Below are 19516 nucleotides of genomic sequence, written 5' to 3' on the forward strand. Positions count from 1 at the left end.
TGATTGATAATAAACATGATGGATATGGAAAAAAGTGATTGGTAATGATGTGATCCCCCCCCGCCCCCTTTTTAATCGTTGAAAAAGTTTGTTTGAAAGGATCATTATGATGGAATCGGTCCTAATTCTACATTTAAACGGCAGTCAATTCGTATCTGAAGTTGATCCCAATTTAGGTCACCAGCACCGCCCCCTACCTCCAACAAGCAATATTTCTTAGTTGTTGGGTATTTGTGTCAACATTTGTTACAGAAATCTGTACGTCAAGGTTAGGACGTCCCATGTACGTCATCGTTTCGGGGTCGCAAAAGTTTTTGCTTTATAATGATTGTTACGAGGTCGTATATTCACGAGTGAACCTATCTATAGACTGTGGTTATCTATAGACGTTTCAAATTTTTTTTCACTTTGAGGAATAAATATGTTTTTTTATTGTCAAAAATAATTTCAGACGACATATCACCATTAGCTTTCAAATTACTGTACACTAAATGACAAAGTGAATGAAACTTCAAGATTTTTCGTTAACCGTTCATTTACTACTGGGCAACGTTGTTGCCCAGCCAACTTGGTTTGATCACTCTTATTGTCCCATTTAGATCTGTTTTCTTCTTTTTGGAACTGATCACAATTGCACTGCTATGCTAAAGAGTGCATTGGTTACCAGACGCACAACAATTACGGATTTTAGTAATCTTTTTAGAGCTATCCCATTCTTTTCTTATCATCTATGTATTCTTCTGCCCCATAAATGTACATTACAAAGGGAAGTTGTTACTGTCGTTTCTATTTTAGATACATTTTCAATACCCCTTTTGCCGAAGTCTAAGTCTTGGGTTATAGGTTTTGTCATTGTATTGCAGAAAAAGTTTGCTTAAAGGATCTAGCCTGCGCAGGGGTCTGGGACACAGGCTAAAAGGATCTTTCAAGGGCAATTTAGTTGTTGGGTATCTTAAAATAACTCTAAGTGTAAAAATTTTTGAGTAAAATTTAAAATGTGCTTAGGGAACTGAGGATGGGTTCTCGGTTTCTCTCTGAAGTGGGGGCACGAAATGTCACGCGGTTACTATGTAGATCACGCTGATGAAATATATGGATGCTTTAAACGAAAGTTAACAGGAGTAAAATTTTTTCCTTGATTAACTGAATCAGATTGAGAATTGCAGACTGTGCTATTTTTTTCTTTAAGGGTGTCATTGTTGGGATTATTTTTGAGACAATATTGGTATGGCTCTTTGACTTAATAAATTTTAGAGATTGTTTTTGTATAATGCATATGTTTTATATCTTATATACATAGAGTAGGAGCCTCCAGCGAAAAGTGTTATCTATTACAGTGGGTCCTCTACATACCGGACACCGTTCAGATCAGTGTCGTTATCCGTTGTAAAAGAGGTTCCTTTAATGGCAAAATTGGACAAAATTATATATCCGTTGTTGAGCAGTGTCCGATGTATAGAGGTGTCCGTAGATGGTGCTTCCTCTTCATTATCAATGTACAGCATTTCAAGGGCTGCGCGAGCTTGGAGCTCCCTAAAAATGTTCAATTATTAGCAAAATATTTTACTGACATGTGCAGGCTCGTGGCCCCTCTGTACTCTTCCTCTCGAGACAAAAACCGCCAAATATTTCCCAATTTGGTTTTTTAATCGAGAATGTGTTTGGGTTTGCTGTTAGATGTTACCGACAAGACTTTGCTTTGGGGGAATGAGGGGAGGTTGCAGATATGGTTATTTTTGTTATAGTTATGTTTGTGCATTTTGGAAACTTTAATTGTTTCTGAATAGCTTTATCCAAGACTACAGATGTAAACATTAAGACGAACAATGCAACGACTAGCAATAAATGTTATCACGAAAATCATGGAAGTCGATCCCTTTACAGCTAATTCCTCTGTTGATGCCTAGCATGCAACCTTATGTTGTCTCGCGATCTGTATGATCTTCGACTCATCCTACAAAACAAAGAAAATCGCACAAAGTTAATAATTAATGTTTCATTTAATAACAATATGATCCTACAGACCATAGCTTAAAGATGCCTCAATGCCTCTAAACGGGAAATTAGTGAAATAGGTTTGCATTATCCTCGAAGTTTAAGCTTCTATGGGTGCATTAAGATTATAATTAGTGTTAAAGAAGGGCAAGGCTGTTTCGACAGTGTTTCTGCCTTTATTGCTAATGCATTGAAATATATTAAGTTTTTCTCTTAATTCTCTGCAAAATATGCACAAAATTTTTAAGCTCCTTGACAAGAGCCATTAATGCATGCATTTTAGAAGCATCAGAACTTGCACACTGAATAACATGCGTGGAGAAGTTTATTTATCGTTACTTAAAAAGAAAGTTTTCTCTGAATTAACGCAAACTAGAGGATGTTTGATAAGGTAACCAATCGTGTACTAAAAAATGACGCCAAAAAACTATTAAGTTTTTTTAGAAACAATTTGTTTCTAAAATGTTTAGTTAGAACAGCATTAAAGACACCCGAGCCTCAAATAATCCAAAAGATAACAAAGTCAAGCCTCGATTCAACAAAAATTATTTTTCGTCCACCTGCAGCTTATATGACCCCCCTATCTATCAATTTCATAAGAAAGCAATATTTCCCTGGGACAGGGACGCCGGAGGAGGGGGGCTTGGGGCTATACTCCCACTTTTCGCTGATGTTTGGTTTTAAAGTTGAGATATCAATGATAATGGAGGCAAACCACCATAAAATTTCACCAATTTATGTAGAGCCTTCCCACTCCAGTATTCCAAAAAAATTTTCGGCGTCCCTGTCCCAGGGAAAAATTGTCCCCAGTGGGGGCTAACGGTCCTGAGTGGGAGGGCTGTAGACCTCCCCCTCATTAGCGACACCTGTGTTACGACCAAAAATGTTCTCATTAGGTCTTCAAAATAAATTGAAATAATCCTAAAAATTTGCTTTGTTGGCCATCCGAGGAAGTTTTGTGAGGACGCCCTCAAAGCAAGCTTAGGCCTTTTTAAAGTACACGTCCATGTCAAACGGTGTTCGCAGCATTTCATTTTCGCCCAAGATATAACCAACCAGTTTTGTCAAGAAGCAAAGTATTGCTGAATTTCAAGTGTTTTTTGCATTTTAGTTTTTTGTATATTTTGTTGCCTAAATTATATTTTATCTTTTTAATGTTATCATAAGGCGTAATTTTTTATGCATTTTCACGAGTATATAAAAAAATCCTGAAAATATCTCCGGGCAAGATATTCGAATCGCCAGGGATGCTGAAATCCGCATTGTTTTGTCGGTTTAGAAATCTCATTTTATTCCATCAAAAAATTCTTTATATCCTTCTAATTCAAGGAAACTAATCATTGTCCTCCAAAGAAAATTTGTCGCGTCGAGATTAATGATCTCCTTTTCCAATGTTTTGATCCTCTACATGCTTGGTCATTATCTCTGTTTGATCTGTATTCAACCTGTATGAAATATTTTTTTCAAGTATGGTGACAGATTTCGATTTTTTTCCGCAAAATAATAACCTGTATTTTTTCACAGGAACTTTGTTATATTTTGAGGTGAAAATAGAGGCCTTTCCAATCTTAATCTTTAGCGAAAGAATACAAAAGAGTAATTTTTGGTACAATGACTTGCTATATTTTATCATTTTACCAGTAAACGTGCACAACTTGGGCACAGAAACTTTTTCAAATGGAGCGATCCTCTTCAAACAAATGTGCTGCATTTTGAAAACACTCCCAAATCAACAGGGAATTCAAACGCTGATGTTAAGAAGAAAGACAAAAAACTTTCTTACAATTGCAATGAATGGGGAAAACTGCGGAGTTTTTATACATCACGTTTGTAAGCTTGGAAAACTTTTCGATCGACTTCGCCTGTATATCATGAAATTTTAATGTCAGGATCTCCGCAATTTCTCTTCTCGTGGAATTTGGAATCATCGATAATATAAATGGTGAAGTAGGATGGGCGTCACAGGTGCTGTTTCTGGCTGATCTTGTGGCCTATGTTTTCATATGATGTAAATTTTTAATGACCAATCATGCAGAACGTTTGAATTCCTTAGATAATGGAAAAAACGCACAAGAGCATTGTTATCTTACAACAGAATTCCCACGTCCTTTGTTTTAGCACCCTTGCTATGCAGATGGACTGAAAACTTTCCGAGAGAACAATGGAGCTCTAGAGCCTCATCGAAACAATTGTTTACAGCCATTAAAGGAAATATGCGTCAGGTTGTCACTAGCTACATAATACTGACCAATCAGGTCGTGAATCACAACGGCGATCACCCAATCACAATGGAAATGCAAAGTGGTTTCTTCCTATTGGGCACGTGCTTCAGGAAAGCTGGCTTACTCATAATAAAAAATTTCAACATACGCAAAGTGAGGCCAGTTCATTTCGAAAGGTTTGTGTTGGGGAATTTTATTTACACAAGCGTCATTCTGTTTGAACACTTTTTAAGTTTGTCTTGTTATTGTTTAGTTTAGCAATTCACTTACAGTCAACTCTCCAAATTTGCTGAAATGGAGACGAAACATATGAACGGACACGCTGAGGGTATGCGGAACAATCAGGACGATTTGAAGAACGAAGTCTCGAAAACAAATCTGATTGTCAACTACCTGCCACAAGAGATGACCGAGGAGGAGTTGCGTACCTTATTCTCATCAATAGGCCCACTTGAAAGCTGTAAGCTAATAAAACATAAAACCACGCGCGTTAGTCTTGGATATGCCTTTGTTAACTACGTTAATTCTTGTGATGCGAAGAGGGCCATCGACTCTCTCGGTGGCATGAAGCTTACGTCCAAGACGATAAAAGTCAGTTATGCACGGCCCAGCTCGAACGAAATAAAAAATGCTAACCTTTACATTAGTGGGCTATCACTTAATTGCAGCAAAGACAACTTAGCAAGGCTTTTTGGTAGATTTGGTGATATAATTACATGCAAAGTTCTCGAAGATGAATCCGGAGTTAGTAAGGGCGTCGGTTTTGTTCGATTCGACAAACGAAGGCAGGCGGAGGCAGCTATTGATGCCTTGAACAACAAAATTCCTGAGCTACCGGGAGCAGTGAAACCACTGACGGTGAAATTTGCCAATCCACCAAGCCAGAAATTATCTGTAGATATGCTTACAAGTGCTGCCCAGGCCAAAGGACTGGCCGGTGTCTCACCTGCAGCCCTCAGAAGCCAAGGCCTATATTCGCCTATGACAGCTGCTTTCAACTCGGGCCTGAATAACTACGCTGGCAATGCGTTTGGAATGAATTTGCCTGCTAGTTTAACTCCAGCAAATGCAGTATCGCCATGGTGTATATTTGTTTATAATTTGCCAGCAAATTCCACCGAACTGACATTGTTTCAGTTATTCAGCAAATTTGGTGCGATTGATAGCGTGAAAGTTATTACAGACGAGGAGAAGAAATGTAAAGGCTTTGGGTTCGTCAATATGGTGACTTACGAAGACGCATGCTATGGAATTCTGCGGCTAAATGGCTATTGTCTGGAGAGAGGGAAACCCTTACAAGTATCGTTTAAGAAACCCAAGAATTCACCCGCACATTCCTGAACAGGTTTCATAACTCATTTCATCCTTGGTTTAAGTGTTTTTTGGTATTTAAAATCCCAGACACAAACATTAGAATTTTGCTTTCATTTTTTCGTGCAATAGTTTTCGCTCTAAAGCGTCTGGAGTACGAATAGAAAAGACTGCTGTCTGCAATGCCAATCGAGATTTATTTAGGTTTTTATTAAGTTTAATTTGCACGCGATTGCTTCTTTGTTCACCGTGTCCCATCGATGAGGTTATCTTGACCTCATTCAGTCATCTCACTGTCACATGATGCCATTTTTCTTCGCACAAATTTTGCGTTTACGTCATCTTCCCAGTTATTTACATATGCCATTTGTGGGTACGGATTAATGCATTTAGAGTTGTTTGTTGGACGTAATTTATTATAGTTTATTCGCATTGTTTTGAATATTATTATGTTTATTCATTATTCCATTTATTCGTTATGTATATCGTTTAATAAGTACTCGCAGCTTGTTATTATGATTTCTGTCATTCCATTGCACGACTCTTTTTATTCAACTTAAACCACAGACACCCTTTGTTTTTATTCTACATAGAGATAACTATTTAAACACAATTAACTGTTATCATTCAATAGTATAAATGAATTCTGAACTTCAATTAAAAGTAGCCCTTCGCAACACATCAGTTGTCGTCAAAATGTATTTTCCCACAGCAACTAATTAACTAACATGGATAAATATTAACAAATTTTAAAGCACTTTTTAGCATTTTATTTTTAAAACATTGGTGCATTATATCTAAGTCTGTCTTGAGATTAAAGAGAATAGCGTTTTAAAAATTTGATCTTGCATGTACCAAGTAATTTTATGTACTATGTTTTTATTCTTATGGCCACGTGTAAGAGGTTTGACAAAACTTTGATGTGTTGTGAGAGCTATCTTGGTGTTCAACACTATAATTGCTAAATGGACAATGAATTATAATTGAATTTTTGCCGTTGATCGTTGATCCCAGTTATTGTATAGGGCCACCTGTTATTTTTAGATTTTTGGTTTTCATCTTTCATGTTATGATGCATTTATTTGTCAAATTGTTTAAGCAATCAGTTGGGTATCATATAAGGATCCTATTGGTAGGGGTGCTAGTTATGTAGTCTTCCTAGTTTAGCTTCAGCTATTTTAAATCGTAAAGTGTTGCTTATAACTATAGTGGTGCTAGTGAAGATGTATTTCTACGATTTGGAGACAGTTTAGAGAGTCCTTTGCGCGTTAAGGCAGGTGGATTCAGGATGCTTGACGTTCGGTTATTTTACGTGACCATTCCAGATGCCATGCATACAATATCGCAATTTCTTTCCCCTAATGATCCTTCTTTGGATGCCTTTACATATGAGTCATTCATTATGCATGGACACGCCCTCGTATGCTCAGCATTTCTCCAGATATTTGTATTGCTAATAGAAGAACTTAATATCATTCTGGTCAGTTTGTTATCTATGCATATCTCTGGGTATGTAAGAGCCTAACATCAAGGTCTCGAGAATAATGACATGTAGAAAACCTATGTAGGAAAGGTATTTGGTTCACATCCTGAAACCACGTGTCCTTAGCTGTATTCCATCTATAACTGTAGACGAAGCTGTGCGTGTTGTTGCAGGTGAAACCCTAAAAGAACGCCCTTTTAGGACTCGCCCGAAACACCTGCCCCACCCCCAAGGCCTTATTGATGCAATGTTATCAGTTTATTAAGAACTTTACCTCGTTATATATACGTCATTATTGACACGGTTCGAAATATATGTTTACGTTATTCTTATTATTCACGCCTTTATGAATCAACAAGGCTGTCAGGAACGCTAAACTTTATGATTCTTGGTTTTGCCTTTAAAAAAGTTTACAAGGACTGAATATGTTTGCGGTGATTACAGCGTTTCCGTGAAGGTTTTTTCGCGAACTCGATCCATTCAATTGTGGTCTTTAGTCACATTTTGTACCCCGTCATCCTAAAAAATTCTTTTCCGGCGTTTATTATTCTAGACGTGAGCATGGAGTTTCAAATACATAACGTTACTGAGCCTTTCTATTGTCTCACCGTTTTTAATACGCAGGCTATTCGCAGTCATTGTTATGCACCGTGAAAAAGGTCAAACCAAAGGTTTTGTTCAATGGAAACCGGGACAAGTGTTTCAGTTGTAATTTTGACCCTGGATGTTTCAAAAAAGACCCATAATTTTTCATTTCCTGTCCGTGTAATCATCAACTGGCACTTACTGAGGAGATTCGAAGCTAAACGTTGATATTTTATATAGACTTATGCCATTGTTGATTCATTTATACGTCGAATATTAAATAATTCTGTGGCCAGAATTGGGCAAGTTGATATTTATACGAGAAATTGTGTCATACTAGAACAGTTTATATATTAAGGAGACCAGGAGTCACAAAGAAATGATACAGAGCTATATTAAAGTATTTAAAGAAGTTAATGTATTTGAAATGGCTTGAAATGCATCGAAATATGTGACTTTCTTTGTCTCTTATTCCTCTTTGCAACTGTTCCCTTTGACGTGGAGAACAAATAAGGCAATGTAAAACCGTCCTAATCGCCGCCCATCACCATTGCCTCTGCCCCCATTTTTTGATTTACAGTAATCATCATGATCTTCATCCTCGTGATCATTTTCCTTCCTCCCTCATTGAAATCATTGATAATCACCACTGCCAAAGCCAACCTCGTCACTAATCACAGTGATCATTGTCAATAGTTACCATATAATCAAAAATTATCATAACATTCGTTTGGATTGTCTTATTGCAAGTTGTTGTTTTTTGTTTTAGTGTAACCGTTATGAGCTATCAATCACTGTTTTTGAGACATGATTAATTGTTTGTGATTTGTGGCTGTGATTTGAAACGTTGTATGACAGTCTGGCAACCATTTCACTTGGTGTTTACCATTGGCGCACGTGTCATGGTACCTGGGAGAAAAATTATTAATATGCAGAAATTGTCCAACGAGAAAACCCTTCGACAGCAGCATCCATAATTAACAATTGACTTCGCTTGTCCCTTCACTACAAGCCACACTTCCTGCAGCCTTTGGTACTGAACTCATACCTGAAGGTAAAAAGTCTACTTTCAAGCTAGGGGTCTGGAACTCAGGCTAAACTGCCTGTTACTGTCGCATAATATTTAGGCCCAGCTATGTAAAATTATAACAATGGCTCGCTTACAGTCTCATTTCACTTACGGTCACAACTTTTCAAACAATATTTGTGACTGTAAGTAGATTCTATGGAATGAGCAATGTCGTAATAAAATTGTGAATAAATGTAACTCCTAAATCATAATAATCTAAGCTCCAATTATTAATGCAGGGACAAAGGAAGAACTATAACTTTTATTTATCATGGTCAGTGGTATCTTGGTGCCCGAGCCTGTGAACGGAATCGAGTCGAATAGTAGAGTCGAATAATGAAAGGCCGTTAGATAAGGGGAACTTTCCTCCCCTCACCACCAACGGCCCTCCACTGTGCGACATCATTCTCTGAGACTCTGCTACCCAGGGTAAGTTAACAGTCATATAAAAGTTCTGACAATTGACAAGGGCAATTTACAGAATGGACAATTTACAGAAAGGGCAGTTGTGCAAGAATCCGTTTCAACTGAAAGGGCATTCCTGAAAAGGCTTACACAAACTTTGGGAGCACTGTAGCCTTTGTGAAATTTTTTAGATGAGATTTGGTTACCTTCTGTGGACATGAAATCTTAATTTTGATTTCAAACCATCTGCGCTATCTTCTAGGGTTTACTAATCTGGAAATTTGGGTTTTTTTCTCCTAAATGTTAATAAAACAGAAAGGAGCAGGTAGTTACTTCTCTTCATAAGCTAAGAAAAACAGAATGTGCTACTTCGATAATTTTGGGTCTTTTGAATCACCATGATTTTTTCAATATAATTTAACTCAAATTGACGAGAGTAAAACACAATATTTAATCGTTTTGAAGTCCTGTATTTGTGTATTTACGGTTGGGATGGTTTTAATATCGAAATGAGTTTTATTGTTTTTTTGTAAAGAAAGTAAGGTGTTTTCTCTTTCGATTATGTAAGCATTTTTTCATTGTCAAATAGACTTGTCATCACGACCGTTTTCATTTTCTAGTGCAATATTCGGCATGGCGTTATTTCCTTGCCAAATGCTTCAACCGTCATTAAATTTTGTCATTCTTAAGTACTTCAGCCTTCACTGTGACATTTTGTCGATGGTTAAAGGCTCTATACAACATCTGATTCTGAAGAAGCAAAGCGGCAGTAAATTGGCGCTAACAGGTTTACATTTTCTTCCTATTTTCTGTCATATGGCTCATTTTACAACAAGATTTTAATTACTTTGATAATTTTCAATTTACTGCTTCTTTTCTCCTTCAAAATCAAATCCCCTCGTTTAAAAAGATTACATTTCTTGATATCAATGACCTACTTTAAGTTTTGTTTTTCCCTAAGACGCGTCTGCCTCCTAAGCTGGAAGTGTGTTTTCAAAATTCTCTCTAAAAGCTTTCTATCAATCCAGAGCCGTTTACATGTGCCTGAATTGTATATTGAAGTCTTTATTTCTTTTACTTCCATTTTAGCGATTGAATTTCTACAGCAATAGAATCAACTGATTTCAAAACATGATGATCAACATAATTCTAAAGTTTTCTTGAATTCTCGAAAACCTGTTTGTCTTCAAAGGCCGCCGCCCCAGTATTCGCTAAAATGCCCAACTAAAGTAATGAACAATGGGACTTTGTAATATTTAAAACCAGACTCTTTTGTTAAACCTAATACTGTTTCAAACGCAACAAAATAGCTCCCGTGAAGTTTTTGAAAGAATGCTCAGTGAGCTGTTCAATGCCATTCAGTGAGGTCTTTATTAGCTTGAGGCCCCGGGGCAAAGATGCCATTGTGGAATCGTAGCTTATCGAAGAGGAGATAAATGATAATGCTGCAGTTTAGTTTCAGAGGCTCTAGGTCTAGGTCATCATTTTTTTAATCACCAATCACAAACCATTGATCATCAATCATCAAAGCCTTTGCTTTTTTCAAGATTCAGAAAGTTTTCAAGTCATTTTATCAACAAAAAAAATGTATAGAGATGGTAATCCTGTTTTAATATATTTATTTAACTTTTAAGCTACTAGTTTCATTTTAGCTCTCATCCAAAAGACTTCCTCCTGTGACTGCTTTTAGAGCATTTTTTATTACTAGTGGTTTTCATAGGCAGCAGAGATGGGACTGGGAGGGGCTGTTATATCATGTTATATTCAGGTGTGAAAAATCTCGCATTTACGACCCCATTCGGGCTGTTATATCTCAATAAAGCAATAATATTCTGGCACAGTCCATATCAAGCCCCCCCTAAACGTTTGACATCCCCTAAGCCCATACTTGTTTTCATTGTTTTGTTTCTTTCATCGTCCAGTTTTCATCTGCTGTAAGGAGAATACGAAAAAGAGAAGCTATGCAAGAAATATCTCACATGTTCAGATAGTTGACCTTCGTATCACTGTAAAATCTTCGAGGTTTGATCGCACAAAAGCAATTCTTTGCCACGAGTGTCAAGATTTTCCTAACAAAAAATGCTTTTGAAGACTTATGGTAAAGTCACACCAAATGTTACTTTGAAAACTGTGACAGTAAGCGGAATGTGACTGTAAGCGGGGCTAAATTGAACAGTTTTGCGTATTTCTGTTAAAATTCCATTTGACAGTAAACAGTAGTGTGACATTAAGAGAAGCCTGTCGCTCTTCAAAGTATAAAACGTCCGAAAAATGATCAAAAATTGTATGCTAGAAAATGTATCAGAAACCTGAGCATAGGATAATAATATTTCCTAGTATGAAATTTTCTATCAATGTTCTGGCGTGTTTTGAAAATGTTACTCTTTTAAGCAATTTTCAAACTAAACTACAAATTTACCTTAAAAGACTTGCTCTACCCAAAAGGCCCTTATTTCTGAAATCCGAATACTAGAATAATTTGATTGCTTCTAACCTTATTGGCCTTAATGTTTTAATTGCTTCAATAAAAAAAATAAAAAAAATTTAGAATGAAAAGTTTCAATAGGCAATAGGCGTACGCCAACACTTGTTCCTAGCTGACCTCTTGCCCCCCCCCCTAGATTTTAGTCGTTCCCCCTTAAAGAAAACTCTCCTCTCTAGCATCTCCCGTCATAGTTTGTCGTTAATGCTTCGTGGCGAGGATTCATACACTCAGAAGCAATCTGACAAAGTGAATCTCTTATTAACAGCAATCGACTTATAGATCATTTTAATCTATCTCGGTATTTCGGTAGCGATAACAAGGCTGATCCAAGCCCATGTACGCAGATGATCGCGTTACCTTTATCTTCTAGAGGTCTAGGCATCAACAGACGAATAACAACTGATCAGTGCGTATAACACGCATTTTGTCAATAGATCTTATTTACGCCATACTGACGTCGACATCTTGTGTGTGGTTTTGAAGTGAAACCTGAAAATAATCGGAATAAAATCATTTCGGCAATCGGAATAAAATCAAGCTTCTTTGGCTTGTCCTTTTAGAAATTGCTTGATGGACGTTCGAGAAATTAATTTAATATAAATCATTTCAATGTAAGGGCGTCAGAAACCTTTTGAAATAAGAGTGTTACAGGAATGGAGGGACACTTTGTTTTCTGGGTTCTTTTCCAAAAGTTCTAACTAGGCCACTTCTCGGAAAAGTTGACGGTTTCCAAATGTTTAAGGGAGCACATGCCCCTTGTGCATCCCATATTCCTACTCCCTGATGGGAAACATTTTTTGATAAAAGTGGTCAATGCTTTAAATTGCTTCTTGGTTTTTGAAGTAGCGTTTCTAATCGGCAAGTTTTGTAGACAAGGATTTTAGTCAGATTTTTCTTATTCTTTGGGAAAGGCAAGTGAGCTGAATTCATTCATATCTTTTTCTCGATTAATCAATTATTTTTACGGTATTGATCTCTTTTTCTTGGTTTTTATTTTTATTAAATCTATAACTGATGAATTCCTCTGAATTTTAAACCAACTTGCCCTTTTTATTTATCTTTATTTCTCGTTTTTGCGAAGATTGAGTTTTATTTAAAGTTTTCTTATTGCAGTACTTTATGAAGTCCTCAAAAAGATTTGTTCTTGTAATTACACTCATTATATAAAACTTGTTGTGAGAAACATGTTCTTAAAAAATTATGAAACTTTAGCATTATGAAATTATGAAATCTGATTTGGTTGACTGATTAGCATAAAACTCTGGACTTAAGCAATAAACATCTTTAAAAATCTAGCAAATTCTTCACAACCAATCAACTCTTTATGTTTCTCATAAAGAAATGAATGCTAAACGAGTGCTGAAATTTGCTAAATCGTTTAGAAACTAGAGTACTAAATTTCGAACTGAGTTTCTTAGGAAAAAATTGAGTTTTTCATTTTAAGTTTTAATCTGCCTACTTTTACGCTTGTCGGGTAAAGCCCAGTACTAATTAAGACATCTGGAATTCAATTTATAATTTTTTTCTTTAGAAATCTCAAGTTTAAAAATAATCTGAAGATGAAGAATTTTTCTTTATGTTAGATAAATTTGTCTTTGTTTCTGAAACAGAAGTCATTTTCGTATAAAAAAGAGTGAAAAGCTTTTTTGCGAACTAAAATTTATTCGCTCAACATGATTAAACTAATGATTATGCAAATTACACTGAAACTTTCATGCAAGCTTACATTGTAATCCTATTTAGAAAGAAGGTAATAAAAATTTTCTTAATCTGATCATGCAAAGCCTCGATGCATGTAGCATCTCGAGTATTTTTTCAAGGAAAAGTTGAGCCTGTTTCAAATTAGAGTTAATTTTGGTAGAAAATTTTGAAGTGAACGCTGAAATCCGTATCTTACAAAGGCTTTCCTAAACCATAGACTTCTAGATGCGAAATTTTCTAATCTTGAATTTATCCATTTTATTGATATCTACAAAGCAGCTGCTGTTAGTTCTTTTATTTTAAGACCGATTTAGCAAACTTGGCATGAATAATTGAGCATGCTTTAGAGTCAACGCTCTTCCTGTTCACTGAATATATAAGCCAAGCATATGGTTGAACCCACGCGGATTCATCTAATATAGAGAGCTTTTCTAAATGGGCTCACAATTCATTCTCATATAGATTGCAGAGTAGATAGAAGGCTTCCAGTATATAATTAAGTGAGTAGGTCAGTAGTTCAGACAGCAAGTGAATGAGTTTGTGATTGTAAAAGGGTGAGGCAACTATATTAACGTAATTATCACGCGAGAAAGAATAAAAGTAAAAACTTAATCGAACCGAAAAAAAAATAATGCAGTAAAGTTAGTGAGTAATTTAATAAATGTATAGGGACATAGGAAAGTACTGTAAACAAGAAAAAAGCTTAGCCAACTACCTCGAAATATTTACATGATTGTCTTTGACTCACATTTACATACTGTAAGTAGGAATTACGTTTTTAAGCAGATAATGAATTAGGTAGCTAGGTAGCTAAGATAATTAATGTAGAATTAATCAAACGAATAAGGTAGCAGTAGGCAACATCGAATAGTGTAACTTATGCTTTAATTGAACAAGCAGTATTTAAGTGCATAATTGATTAAGACAATGAGTAACCGGGTTTTGATCAAGAGCATCTTCATATGAAGTTTTGGTAACAGAGTTTTCTAAATTCTAAGTTGGTGAGGGTAATATGCTTTTAGTGATAGGCATTTTTGGGTGAATTTTTTCATTGTTCAATCAGATAATTTTTTAATGAAAGTCCTTCATTCTGAATCGAATTTTCAGTTAATGAAAGTCGGTCAATAATTCGGAGAACAATATTTCAAGCAAAAAAGAACTAAAAATATGTGCATGATAAGCAAATTCAGTCTTGATAAGCAAAAAGGCTGAAGTGAGCATGAACACAGCAGAAGTGTTTGTATGGCCAGCCGATAGGCCGAATGAGTCTTGATTGAATCTGCCTGTGTATTTCATAAGCAATGCAATAATGACAAAGTGCTGCTTTAAATGTTGAAACCAACTTGTGAAATATCTCAAAACAACATGTATGAAGCTTCTTATCCGTTTAAATTCCGTTGGTGTTAGACCTAATTCATCAAGACTGTCCTGTTAGAATCGCTATCTGATTTTGGTAGTAGTCGTCTGAGCGCACCGGTAGCTTTGATTGATTGCAAGTTCCGTTATTTTGTCTGTGGGTGTGAAAAGGCTTTGAGATAATTGAAAATTATCACTCTTGATAAAAAATTGTTCTTATAAATGCATTATAAAATTTAGGCTTTATTTAAACTAGATGGAATAATTCTGCCCAAGCAGGTATTGTACGACCATCATTTCTTTTTTCAGATCCAAACAGAGGCATAAACAAAATGGCAGACACTCAGTGCAGATTACGGTAAGTTTCTCATCCCCTAACAGGGCCAGCGAAACGTATTTGCGGAGGGGCCAAAATATCAAAGTCTTGAAACAGAGGTGGCGCCAGAAATCTTCCGACAGAGGGGCTGGAGCTTCCGACAGGGGGACTAAAATGTCTAAAATAAGCAGTTTTCGTACGTTATTTTGTCAAATTTGCTCCGACAATAACCTAAAATTTCCTCCGATGGGGGGGGGGGGGGCTAGATGCTTCCGACGGAGGGGCTGTAGCTCCCCTAGCCCTCCCCTGGCGCCACCACCGTCTTGAAAGGGTTTAGGAAAGACGAGAAAAATTTTAGAATTATGGTGTCTTAGGAATGGCCAGAAACTGTATCTAAAATGAATTTTGACTGAAGGTGTCGCATAGTTGCGTCTATTGTGATGTTGGTATAAAATATAAAAGTTTTGCAAAGTTTTAGAATAGCCACTATCCTATAGCTCGTAATGAAACCTTTTTTTAGATTCAAAAGTACCCGAAATAAGATGGGGGAGAAAAATAAATGAAACACGGATTAATAAAAAACATTAACGTTGAAATTTCAACAGAAGAACTATCACCTAAAAATAAAAAGTTAAGCAATTTTGTACAGTTAAGATATAGCTTTGTCACACTTAACTTTTTCGGAAATTAAGTGCTTTAACAAAAATTTGAACAACCTTCAAACTGGGCTTGTCAAAATGAGTTTAAATAGAATTTATAATTGCGTCGATATTTTCTTTTTCTTAGTGGGAATAGATTATCCAAACGATCAAACTCTGAAGTTTTCTTGATGATACTTTTTAAGAACAAATCTGCCAATACTTTATTTCTCATATCCTCAAAAAAGTTTTTTCCAGCTGTTTCTTTTCCTTCAACAGCTGATTTATCTCTTTTTGTAATGTTTCTGAGAAAGTTTTCGCTAACAAATAGACCTTGTGTGCCAAGTTTAGGCAATGGAAAAAACAAAACTCCGTCAATTTGTGCTGGCACCAAGTTATTCTGGATTAGGTTTTTCGATATATTTGCTAAGCCAAGCTGTTACTCATTAATAACTTAGACAATGACCGATTTCTTCGATCTAATTCCCATATTCAATTTTATATATGTCTTCAATGGTAAAGACATAGCAACCAAGGTAAAGCTAAGGACACATTTAAGAGAATACTAGGCAAAGTTACTTACAGAATCATATACTACATTTATTTCCACTTATGCTTAAAATTTTTCTTTAGCTCTGCAGAAAAGTGAGGGACCATGCCCCCCGGCCCCCCTGGTTTCGCCGGCTCTGCCTAAAGCCTCCTCCTGTTTCTGAAATTTTTGCATGGCCAACTTGGTTTAAACGAAGCAAGCAGGGCCGTTGCTACGGCAGGGCGTGTGGGTACGAGAACCTCCTCCCCTCCTTGGAAAATATTCCGTTGCAAAAACGATGAGATTTACATAAGGGGGTGCTTCGTCGGCAAATATTCAGACCCGTCAGCAAATAAAGGATGGTTCTTACGCTTTGTCGGCAAATGGAGCCTGTACAACACTTTGAACATAATAACTATCGATGTCCCTGCGACGGGAGCCAGTATGGGGGTCATACCAAGACAATAATGCAGTGTACTCCGGTGTGCTGCATTTTGAATGTGATGAGCGAAAATTCAGCTTAACTTGAAAAATGACTTTGTTTATGAAAATAAATATAGTTACTACGTTTTAACCTGATAAACCTGATAAAAATTTTTTCACGTACAAAGTTCTTTCTCAAGTTACTTTAAATTAAATATAATCGAATATTGCCATATCGTTTCGTAAAACTTGTTTCGTTGCATCGTTATAAATGTTGCACGCGATATCTGGGTGGATATCGGACATTCTCCCTTCAACAAATGATGCTGCAAACAGTTTTATATAGCAATGTCTGTTTTCATGTCAAAACTGTCATTGTATACAAGCATAGATATTTCAGTTTAGCACACGTTATTCAGGTTGGGCGGGAACGTAATAGGCTATAGAAAGAGGATTCAGGCGCACCCATTCAAGCAGGATTGAAGGGGAAACCAGCTTTACAGGGTTCTAGATTGACTTCCCATTCTCTTTATTAATCTTGTCTTTTTAAAAATTGAAATTTACATAAAGTTATTCAAAAGTTTGCAAAACAGACCTGCCTCCTGGAGGACCTTTTGGGACCATAGAGAACCGAAATGATGACGTCACAAAATATATTTCTAGAATGTTTCAATTTTGACCATTTATCCCAAAGAGCATTATGAGATACCTATCAGTTGAATGTGTTTGGCTGAAATATGGCAACATCAGCATAGGCTCTTGCCCCATCAAACCTCCTTAATTTGGTCTTTGCTCATAACTTTGTGAACCAGGCCAGAATAACAGTAATCCATTAACAAACTTAAAACCTTTCATTGGCCATATTTCGTTATGGCCATATGGTATTTTTATGCCGCTCTTTCAGATTGTGCGGTCAAAATTAAGAAATTCTAGAAACATATTTTTGATGACGTCACACTTCAGTACGCTATACCCTTTAAAACTGTTAGCAAGGCCCTTTTCATTGAGAGAGTCAGAGGTTATGAAGAGGATGATGTGTAGAGTAAGATAATTCAATTGGAAATGAAAATCAGTCCAACTTACTTAAAATAACTTACTTACTTACAACTTACTTATTCGATGTTTTGTATTCCAATTTCCAAGAGGATTTCAAACAAACTCAGATTGGTATCACGATTCGCTAGTGTTTTGGTATCATGATTCGCAAGATTGGTATCATGATTCGCAAGGGTTCCTCGTAATTATGCAATTTAATTCTATTTGCTTGTCCAATTTATGTTAAAATTTCGATGTTCAATACAATGTTGTGGTAAATAAGATAGTTGACTTTATACCTCAAAAATTTTTACATCTTCCAGAGGCATTTTAGCGATAAAAAGAAAAAATTTTGAGATAGAAAGGAACAGTGTTGAAAAGGTGCACAATTTTTGACTGTAAATACTTTGGTAGTCGAGAGAGGGGGCCGGTTCATGGCCGCTGATAAATACGTCATAGATATAACCCTACTCCGTTTTGTAGCTTTCAAGGTTGTATGAATAAAGGGGAGGGGTTGCTGAATACAATCCTGAAAAATTGACATTCATGTCCAAATACTTTTTGCAGTGCCTATCTTATCGTTTAGTTGAAATCATTGTAATCACAAATTTGCAGGTGTTTGTGTCCAGTGTTAGGAAGCAATGACAAACAACAGATGATATCTATCTTAATCATAAAACCAACATTTCGACACGAATATCTGTGCAAGGTACACATTCTTTCAAAAGTTGTTATTAGCAAATAAAATCATGAAAGGTTCCGCGATCTAAAAAAGTGCTTTTTTGACGGCTGCAGAATTGATCAGTAAATATGTCGCGCACTTGTGAAGCCAGGATTTGCCTTTTCAACAATGAACAAAAAGGATCGGCTACTAAGAGGGAAATAAGCAGATTGAATTATTGGATGTACCAATTTCTATATACGGGTGAAATTTGAATTTCTAATTTTGTGCAGGCGTGTTGAAGCTCTTACAGTGGATACTTTCAAAGGAACAATCAAGATCTCGTGTTGTATCCGGTACTTTTGCATTTTCTTAAAAATTACTGAAGATCGGGGCTTTAACACGAACAAATAAAGTGCATTTATTTGCATATAAACGCGACTGTTGATTAGCGAACTTGAAAGCAGGTTAGAAGTGGGGGGAGGGGATACTTCTATGATGCTCAGTGACGCCACAGAATGCAAAAGATTAAGGCAGGAGGGGCAGTGTTGGTGCTGAGGGTAAATGATTTTTTCCGCTACAATAATCGATTATTTGTGAGGGGTAGGGAAGGGGGGTGCAAAAATAAAATATTGACATGGGCCTGTTCCACCAATACAGCTGGGATTTTGGCAATCAAAGGGTCTAAACATAGGCATAATGTTGACAATATTCTCCATGCAAGTCGAAATTTTTGGTTTCACGAAAATCATGGCAATAATAGATGGGTTGGCTGTAAAACTTTGATTGTCCACTTAGTTTTAATACTCAGCTATCAAACTAGCAAACTAGCAGGTTAGAAGTTTGGGGGGGGGACGTACTTCTATGATGCCTCTGATGGTGAAACTCTTTGAAAGAAGTTGGAATTTTGCATCAACAAGGTTAAAAGGTTCAAGAAGCTTCGCTTTAAACGAAGAAACAGAAGTCAAAAAGTAGACCTCGGACAGAACACCGACATTACGAAGCGACCTTGTGGGGTTCCTCAGGGATCATGCCTCTGTTTGATATCTTTCTTTTTTTATGTACACCTTTGAACTTTTAAATTTTCAATGTATAATGTATGTATCGTAGTATGATCTACTGTTCTTAAAAAAATTATATTACAGTCTGTCTTAAATGCAAACTTATATTTTCTAACTATGAAGAATTTGGTAGAAAGCAAAGCAAAAAATTCTGTTGAGGCAGGCAGTGATGAAAGGCGGTTTAAGAAGGAATACATGATTTCTTGGCACGTCTTATGCAATGCTGCAGCTAAGATAAAAG

The 19516-nt window shown here is 36.4% G+C and overlaps 2 protein-coding genes across 2 annotated transcripts in view; both read left to right on the top strand.

Moving 5' to 3' along the window:
- Window positions 1-19516, top strand: part of LOC148957456 (uncharacterized) — a 33114-nt gene that overhangs the window by 5224 nt on the left and 8374 nt on the right. The window contains exon 2 of the mRNA XM_089115345.1: window positions 14922-14970. Within this exon, the coding sequence (XP_088971471.1) occupies window positions 14922-14970 (49 nt within the window). The remainder of the gene's footprint in view (window positions 1-14921; window positions 14971-19516) is intronic.
- Window positions 4334-8044, top strand: LOC135694377 (ELAV-like protein 1). The gene has a single exon (XM_065213082.2). The coding sequence runs from the start codon at window positions 4512-4514 to the stop codon at window positions 5556-5558; it is 1047 nt and encodes a 348-aa protein (XP_065069154.1). The 5' UTR covers window positions 4334-4511; the 3' UTR covers window positions 5559-8044.

The sequence above is a fragment of the Rhopilema esculentum genome, unplaced genomic scaffold (genome assembly GCF_057945365.1).
Source record: "Rhopilema esculentum isolate cy_ngs unplaced genomic scaffold, ASM5794536v1 HiC_scaffold_27, whole genome shotgun sequence".
In the NCBI taxonomy this organism is placed as follows: domain Eukaryota; kingdom Metazoa; phylum Cnidaria; class Scyphozoa; order Rhizostomeae; family Rhizostomatidae; genus Rhopilema; species Rhopilema esculentum.